Here is a 9,617-nt window from a genome sequence, read left to right as displayed (position 1 = left end):
AAAATCTAACCAAAAGTTTTCATTTTATACCGTGGAAGTGTGCGTCTGTTAAAAATTCTTTCTGTATTGAAGATTGTTTATACTATTTATGTTAAGGAATTCTAAGTTTGGATTAAGAGGGTACGCCAAAATATTGGAGCAATGGCTGACATGAACTGAGTTAATGTTATGTCAGTGGAGCTTGCTATTCAAAGAGAGTTGGCTTATAGGAGAAAGATGGCTGCTTTACATTTACCTCCAGATTCCAACTTTTGCAGAGACCTTATACCAATGGAGGTGAGAATCTTTGCTATGAAGTATAAATTCTGCTTTTGAGCAATGATAACAAAATGGTTCTTTAAGCCCTAATTGCACTTGTTTTGCCTGTTTATCATTTGTTGTATATTCTCACTAGTATTTTATATTTATATCTGAATCACATTGGTCAGAAGTATCTCAAAAATTTATGTTTGGTAATTGCTTTTCTGCGGGTTGATATTCAATTAGATGATTTACACGTATTTGTAATTCCATGATGTATATGGGCATTGATGATTGTTGAATTAAATTATATCTTTTTGCAAGAATATTGTTCTCTCTGATGATGATCGTGTGGATTACTCTCATCGTCTTCATCAATCATCAAGATGTCCCTTGTTGTGGATTCTCAAAGTGTTTCAGTGTCTTAAAACCTATTATTGGCAGAATTTTTTCGATGATTTTCTTAGAAAATGTGGAACTGTAATGACAGCTTAAGATATATTGCAGGGAAGACTTTGGTGAGAAATGTAATAGTAATCTGCTCTTTAGGAAAGTAAATTTTATCTGCCATTGTCATTTGAAACACTGAAGAGAGTATGAACACTTTTTGTATGCGCAAGGACTATAAGAGTTATTTGGATTTGCTTTTGTTAATCCTGTTAAACAGTCATGAGAGTTTGACAGACGACACTATGCTTAGCAGAGGAATTCACATATGATATTTGAATGGAGAAATTTCCAGACTTCACTCTAGAATTAGGAAGAGGTGAAGATGACTTGTTTCATGATATGATTGCTATATTCAGGATGAAGGTAAAGGGTAGGCAGATGACACTATGCTTAGCAGAGAACTTCACATGAAGTCATTTTTCTCCAAGCATCTGTTTAGTAACTAGATTGTGGAAAAATTTTACCATTTGTTGTTACTACTCTCCATATCGAGGGCTGGTTTAAGTTGTGATGTGAGTACTAATCTTGTGATAATGAATTTGCTTCTGGATATTTAATAAACATTGAATGATCTTTTAAATGAAGTGTGATTAAAAAGAGCTCATCTAGTGCACAAAGTGCTCCTCGATTAGTGCAGGGGTAGGGCCTCGAACAAACTACAATTGCTATCAGAATATATATGGCCATTGTCTCGACAACAGTAAGTTGATGTAAAACAGATGACCAAGTCACAGCGAGGAGATCAAACAGACATGGTGTTTTGGATTGCGGAACACCAAACACCTAAGTTTATTTAAATTTAAAGTGATTTGAATCTGTGAACCAAAAATATAAGGTTTTGTTCTCTTTGTTGTCTTCTTCCTTTTTCAAATGCTTTTGAGCTGAATCGGCAAACCATTGCAACAGTTTGGTTCTGGATCATTATCTTATGAACAAAATTATCACTTATTTCAGGTGCAATCTTCAAGTTCAATTCCCAGTGCAAGTCCTAGCCCAAGGTTAAATTTAGGTTAAAGTCCCAGGATTTCGGGAATAAAACGGCAAGCATTAACAGACAGCCTTGAGCTCTTGCCAGCTCCAACGCCACATGAACTTAAGCATCGAATGGATCTTGCGTTTTGCAAAGTTTGCCATTTCTGTGGGAGTTCTTTTAACTACAAGGAGCACTTAAAAGGTAAGAAACACAAGCTAAAACTGCAGGCGCTGAAATTTGGTTCAAGAGATTGTGAAATGCGCTGTGAGGTAGCAAACCAGCGGCTGGTGTGGTTTGTGTAAAATTTGGTGCATGAATGAAGACGCGCTCAAGGCACACTTGGAAGGTCAAAAGCACGCAATTGTACTAGCGAAAGCAGAACTTGTTAGGAAAAATGGTGGAGAGACAGTAATACAACAAAAGATATGCGAAATTTGTAATATTAAATGCAATGATGACCTTTTGTTTAAGATGCACCTTTGCTGTATTACTGTCTCTCGACAATGAAACCAGTAACATTGGTGCACCAGAGTTATCTTTTTCTTTAGTTCTGAAACAATAGGTTCTCTCTGTTTCTGTTTCTTTTTCTTTTTCCAAAACTTCCAAGTCAGAATGTCTTTAACAAATGATTTGAGTTACCAACTCAAATTAGTCTGCTAATTTCGTAGAAAAATATTGATGGTTCCAGTCAAGTTTAGGTCATTCTACAAGGTGTGTAAAGACTTGCAAATACAGAAAACACACACTCAGGAGGCTCAATGGACTCTTTGCCCAAAGTTGTTTGATGATGTAATAGCAAAAATAAGTAGACAATAACTTATCATCAAGTAAATTATTTTAAGAATATTCATACTTATCTTGAGGGAGAAACATAATGAGAGAAAAACTGTTGCCTCCTTTGTAAGAATATGGTCAGGTTAACAATTCTGTTACAACTGTTTTATAGGTTAAAAGTAAGTATCCACTTTAAATTGAGCTCTCGTAATCTTAATTTTTAGAATAGGGTCGGTCTTAACTTATTTAAGGGTAAATTTCTTTGGTATAAGATTCTTTTGAAGTCAAAGTCTCAAAATCTGACTCTAAATATCAAAGTTTTTCTTTCGAATTCTTCCATTAACTTGATCAAATGGTTATCTTTAACCATTTCATTTTAATCTCTACCGTATATGATCAACAATGTCCAACTTATATAATTTTCAATAGTTTCCTAATAAACTAGAATTTTTATACAAGCTGATTAGATTTTACATAAACTTTAAAATGGGTTACGTTTCCGTGTTGGACATGTTTCAGACATCGAAATTTTTAGGAAAATGTTTCAGAAACTTTAAAATATTTTTTCTATTATTTTTTATTTATTTTTAGAAATTTTAAGAATCTTTTTTTAAAAAAAAAATTCTGTTTAGTTGGATTTTCTATTTTGAGAAAAAAATTTAATGTTCTTTCTATTTATAGATAATTCTTAACTCTTTCTTATTAATTTTCTTATTATACAAATATTCTTAATTTTTAGTTGTTCCAGATTTAAAAGTATACATATAATATTTGATTTTTTAATTTTATAAAAAATCTTATATCCCCTTGTCATATCATATTTCTACTTTCCATTTCAGTGCAAGCGGATATATATCCCCGTAAAGCACACCAAGGGAAGCCTCATCCAAAGAAGAGAGCAAATGGTTTGGTACCATTGCAATTTGCAGTAGATGACAAAATTCCAGATAGAGCCATCTACTTTGAGGATCACATTGGTGGAAGAAATGACAATATTAGACTATCTTATTATAATAAAATAATATGCCAATTTTCAAGACGCTTGTAGAGATAGATTCAAGCAAGCAGACACAAACATGCACTTGGGTTTCACTGAGCTGATTGGCTTGATTGATATTAGATGTCGAAAAAATTTGTCCACATCGGAATCGCAATGTCCGAGATGGGTGCATCATCACCCATGATACTTAATTATTGTCCATATTTGAACTATATTGCCATAGCCCTTTATAGTACAGCATGTCTAAGATTCACCATTTTAGCAGACACTTATTGGTGAGTCCCAGAGCTGTTTATATTGCTAGATTCTATGAAGAAGTTAAAAGGTGGTATATCTGTGTAGAGTTATATATAGAGAGAGACCAAATTAATGTCTTCGTGTAAAAATCCTTGCTGAAAAAGAGAACTTTTATGGCAGGTTGGAGTGAATTTAAGTAAGTGATATCAAGTCATGGAGACACCTTCGCATACCTCACATGATGTCTGTTGGGCTACAAACACTCAAAGTGTTTCTCCACTAGCACAATAGTTCACTAATTTAGTTACGTCCAATAATGGAAAAACAAAAATTAAATAAATAAATAAAAATCTAAATATTACAGCTTACCCTTGATCTCTCCACATCTATAAATTTTAACATGCATAACCAAGATGAACAGTGAGATACAACTAATTATAAGAGGAGAAACACATATATGGAGGGTTCATGTGAGTATGCAAGAGAGTCCAAGGATGTATCCCTTCAAGAACTTAGAGATAGAGTTGCAGAGTTTGCTGAAGTTAGAGGATGGGAGCAATATCACAGTCCTAGAAATCTCCTTTTGGCACTTGTAAGACCCTTTTAAACTACATGTTTTTCTATTTTCCTTTTTCTAAGGTTTAGATAGAACAGAAGAATAGAATTTGAATACGTTATTTGCCTCTGAATGTGCAGGTAGGAGAGGTGGGAGAGCTATCAGAGATATTCCAATGGAAAGGAGAGGTTGCAAAAGGGCTACCAAATTGGAGTTCTGCTGATAAGGAGCATCTGGAGGAAGAGCTTTCTGATGTTTTGCTCTATCTTATTCGTCTTGCTGATGTATGTGGGCTTGATCTTGGCCAGGCTGCAATGACAAAGATTGTTAAAAATGCTAGGAAGTACCCAGTTGATGATCAATCATCAACTTGATCCACCTATTACAAGTACAACTATGAATTGAATTGAATTGTTTTGCAGCCTCCTTGTAGACAACAAGTTCTTTTCATTCCCTGTCCTGATGTTTTGTAATTCTAATCAAGATTTAGTTGAGTTCTGCTAGTTCACTCGCCCAACTAATATCATAAGATAAAAAGTATATAAGTTAAATATTAAAAAAAAATACAAGACTATAAATAAATAAATAAGAATTTACATGTGTATCTAAAAAGCTTAAATTTTCATTGGATTTGGATCAATTTTCTTATCAAGTTTTATTAGTTTTTGTAATTATAATTTTTAATTGATATATAGATTGAGCGGCAAAAGCATCACTTTTAAAAGTAAAAATTTTCAAATTTACATCATCTCTTACGAACTAAAAATTCTAAATAAAAAAATATTATATATATATATATATATATAAATTTATTTAAAATTATTGTTAATAGAGATATTCGTATCTAGCCAATACATAGAAAAATCACTAAATTGATTTTTTATTTTATTTTTAATATAGTAGCTAGGAAGTTCCAATCACTAAAAAGGAAGGCATCTCTTATCCAAGAAGATGGACATGGTGAGGTTACTTAAAGCTACCACTGCCTCCAAATACAACCCATCAGAAAATGTTCACACAAATGCTACATCCAAAAAATTTTCAAACCCTTAATCTATCATTTAGTCTCTTATATTTAATATTTAACAAATTAGTAATTTCTATTAATTTATAAATTCTTGAGAAATTAGCTCCATTTCTTTTTAAATAGTTAATAATTGTTTAATTAATTAAATATATTAATTATAAAAGAGCAAGTTTTCTAGCCATCCATGACCATATTTAGATGGGTACCTACAACGTTTTGTGTTGAAAATCGAGACGGGCTGCAAGAAGTTTCCTAGGAGAAAACAAACTACATTAGACTCCAGCGGGCCGCCACTTCCTTGGGCCATTTTGCCCAAAGCTTTCCGACAAAGGTATTTTGACGTCAAAATTATTTATTTCTGTTTATAAATCTTATTTTTAACAAAAACTATTATTTAATTAAATTTTTTTTTAATGGTGTCATCTGATAGGACATCTTTTTTTTATTCTTAATATTCTACATCATTCATTTTTTTAAAAACACCATTGCATCAAACATTGTTTACATGTATTAGTAATATTCATATATAAATATAGTTTGATAGAGGCATACATAATACCGATGATATGTAGTTTTCGTATTTATTATATATTTAATATTAGTTTATACAAATACATTAATATATTAACTAATAAATCACTTTAATTGAATAATAATTTTAACTAGCATAATAATTTAAAATAATTATCGTTCAATTTACTTTAATATCATAAAAAGAATATAATTCTATATCAACATAGTAATTTATTATAATTTCATAATGACAATAAAAATAATATATATTCTCTAATTTTATAAAAGATAAAATAAAATAACTTGTCAATTGAATTTATAATATTTTTAAAAATATTCTATTAATTAGTTTGTTAATTTATCAATTAAGAATTAACTCTATCATTAAAAATCAGTGCTTATTTAGTCACAATATAAAAATAATAATATTAAATGAGAAGATACTGAAATAATATTAAAATAGGACAAATAAAAATCACTTTCCATAATAAATAAATCATCTTTTAACTAATCGATGCGCGTCCACTAAAACAGTCTATTTCCTAGCACAACTGATTGAAATCTCGATAAGCAATGGCCCGGAAACCTCCGCGTCGCTACGCACAGATTTTTCTTTTGTTTTTCTTTAAAAAAAAAAAAAAAAGAATCAACGAAGAGTTAACTTAAGATAGCGAGAATGCGAGAAAATGACAGCCAATGGTAGGGGTAATATAGTAATTATGACTAAGGGTGGCACATTCGTAATTTGAATGTAAAAAGGATGTTTCGCTTTATCCACTTTATTTCCACGTGGATTGTAGACTGGTTGGGTGATTGGGCACAGAAAAATGGAACGGAACGATGCTTTTAGAAATTTAAGGCTGCAGTTTTTGAGAAATTATTACTATAACTTTGTAGACATATTTTATTTATACAGAATAATTACCATGTTAATTATTAAATAATCATCAAATATAATTACGATTTATTGTATGTATTTTAAATATATTATATGATTTGTTAATTTACTATATTATATGTGACCCATTAATATTTTTCAACTAAAAAAATTCCGAAAGAAAATGGAATGAAGTAAAATTTTAGAATGTTAGGAATCATTATCGAATATCATTTTCAAGAATGGTGAGAAAAGAGGACTTTGAGACTCAAGAGTAGGTACCAAACATAACTTACTCAACAAAAGAAGGCTTTAAAATTGAGATTTCAAATAAGGCAGAGAAATGTGTTGCTTAAGGATAGGCACAGAGGAAATAAGAGAAGTTTCCTTAATGGGTGAATTGTTTTTTAAGAAAAAGAAAGTTCAAAAGATATTAAAAAAGGCAAATCTGTATCAATGTAATAATTTGCATGGTTCAAATGGATCAATGAAGTTCTCTTTGGATCCTTTAAAGGAAAATTTCAACAAACTTTTCTTTTGAGGTTTATCTCAAAAATACTTTAGTTCTCTATCCTTCTAAAATTACTATTCACTTTAAGTTGGTTCTGATTTTATGCTTAGCTATGTTTTTTTCTCTTTTGGTACTCTTATCTTTTTCTTTTTCTTTTTTTACTTTTTTTTTTTTACACAAATGTGCCAACATACATCCAATGGCATAGAATGAATGTATCAGTATGAACATGAACTCCTTATTATAATATGAAAACCGAAGGATTGGAGTCATAGTTGCTTGTCTTTCTATCGTTGTGCTTACGAGGAACTAGCTTGCCTGAGCCTGTATTCGCAGGCAACTAAAGATTGCGGTAACATCGTTCAGTTCATAGATATGTGATTCTGGAAGTTCTGTCTTTTTAAATCTACAGATATTTTTGCTCTCTCACATAGTCGATTATTTTTGTTCAATACATTTAATCGTGAAAAAGAATTATTCATTTAATACATAATTATTGCTATTAAAATAAAATTAAGAAAGTAGCTCATAATTAATGTATTGAAAAATTTGAGCTACTTCTTCACTTTTACTCGAATAGCATCAATTGCTTATGGCAATGTAGAAGAATAATAATTAAAGAAAAGAATGAAGAATTAATTAGATTTTAACTTTTTTTATTAAAATTATAGGAATTAATAATAACAACTAACTAAATTTTAGTGTCTTCTTACTTTTTTACATCTTAAATTGGTATAATCATAATAAAGGATATTCATTCATCTTCTATCACCATATTCTTTAAAAAAATAAAAAATAATAGTGAAACATAATTAAAATTAATTTTATTTTTTTATTATTCTTCATCCATGCACAGTAAAAATGAAATTTAGTCAATTTTTATGATTATTTGTATTGAGAAAATGTGATTGATCATATAAAAGAGTTTAGAATTGATAAATTGAAAATTTAGATGGGTGAGTACGAAGCTTGAACCACAAATTGAGGAATTAAAATGTTTATTATTTATTAAAAATACATAGGAGATAAAGTCTACGTCGTCTTGAAGACATAATATGGATCAACTAAATTATCTAGCATTAATTAATGTAGATAATAGCATTTTCTTTTAATCATTGAGATCAAAATATTTTTGGACTACCATATGACTTTTCCTTATCTCGAAGACTGACTTCTAAATTCAATTATTATTATTATTACTATTGGTATGATTAGAGAACCAATGAATTATATACACGGAGACAATTATTGTCCACTTTGCTTTCAGTATAAAGTATGAGCAGACTATGAGTTTAAAATTCTTTATCTAATTTTAAATTTAATTTTATTAAAATTTTCAGTTCGAATTCTAATTTTAAATAATATTTTACTATTTATAAAAATTAATATATATAAACGTGGGAGACAAAATCTGAAGAGACAATCAACTAAAGTCGGTAAAAGGGGAAGATAAGGTTTGACTGAATATAGAGAAGTCAGGCACTTATCCGTCATTGTCTTTTTTAGGCAGTCCCAAATTATAGTTTGTTTTTTAATTATTAGTTTAATAAGTAATTATTCATTAATTAGTATAGATTTTATTACATGTGAATAATTTTTATATTTAATATTTTAAAATTGTAGCTTTTTAATAAAAAATATTTTAGAAAAGTAATAATAATAATTGAATATTGAAAATGAAAATATTTTTTGGGACATATATTTCTAATATTTATATATTTATAATGTTAAGAGAAAGGAGAAGTTACTTTAGTTAATTTTCAAAAGATACATATTCTTGAAAGGTTGCATTGCATAATATTTCAAACCCTAATAACTTTATTTTGAATACAGATTTTATAACTTTAAATCCCATAATTACACATATTATCACTTTAATTTTTTCCTTTTTCTCAAAACAAAATTTGCTCCACTTTGTTCTTCTATTATTATAATAGTCCTTTATATCATTAGTATATCTTATCATCTAATTTATTTTTAATCTAGAGAGTTAAGTCAATTATTTTAATTAATTAAACATCTGCACACATTAAAAAAAGAATGCATCCACTTGGAGAGAGACTAGTCTCACAAACAAGACAATAAAAATTGAATTTTGGAAAATGATTTAATAAGCTGTTGAATTTTGAAAATCATAGTCTAGTTCTTTTGCTGTTCATATAATTTCTCTAGGACTGTGTAATAAAAATAAATTATTTTTTTGAGTTGGGGTTATATCAACTTAACTTAATTCCCAAGAACTTGGGAAAATATACAAAAGTTTTTAGGTTTTCAGGGAGGTCCTTAAATTGATAGAAATAGAAAAAGTGGCATCTCCAATATAAAGCCTCAAACACAAAAAGAACCTGAGACAATCACACTCTATTCCAATGAAAAAGGCCCATCATTCTTTAGTGTTGATAAAAAGAAGAAGAAAGATTCTTCTCCATTTAACCTTTTTTTTTTATTTTCTTGATTTG

General features: G+C 29.4%; 1 protein-coding gene and 1 pseudogene across 1 annotated transcript; both read left to right on the top strand.

The window, feature by feature from the left end:
- The first annotated feature begins 141 nt into the window (after positions 1-141).
- On the top strand, positions 142-2,099 carry LOC112534047 (annotated as a pseudogene).
- Positions 2,100-3,995: 1,896 nt separating this feature from the next.
- On the top strand, positions 3,996-4,733 carry LOC8284483 (dCTP pyrophosphatase 1). Its single transcript, XM_002514662.4, has 2 exons — positions 3,996-4,266; positions 4,371-4,733. The coding sequence occupies exons 1-2, from the start codon at positions 4,132-4,134 to the stop codon at positions 4,602-4,604; spliced, it is 369 nt and encodes a 122-aa protein (XP_002514708.1). The 5' UTR covers positions 3,996-4,131; the 3' UTR covers positions 4,605-4,733.
- The last annotated feature ends 4,884 nt before the right edge of the window (positions 4,734-9,617 follow it).

This window comes from Ricinus communis, chromosome 4 (assembly GCF_019578655.1).
Source record: "Ricinus communis isolate WT05 ecotype wild-type chromosome 4, ASM1957865v1, whole genome shotgun sequence".
Lineage (NCBI taxonomy): Eukaryota > Viridiplantae > Streptophyta > Magnoliopsida > Malpighiales > Euphorbiaceae > Ricinus > Ricinus communis.
The sequence above is the reverse complement of the archived record's forward strand: the minus strand, read 5'-3'. Positions and strand labels throughout refer to the sequence as shown.

What these genes read in the sequence shown, in the direction of transcription:
- LOC8284483 (XM_002514662.4), top strand. Translation starts at nt 4,132, where the DNA reads ATGGAGGGTTCATGTGAGTATGCAAGAGAGTCCAAGGATGTATCCCTT. An exon ending in GAAATCTCCTTTTGGCACTT is followed by an intron (nt 4,267 to 4,370) that starts GTAAGACCCTTT and finishes CTGAATGTGCAG; the next exon opens with GTAGGAGAGGTGGGAGAGCT.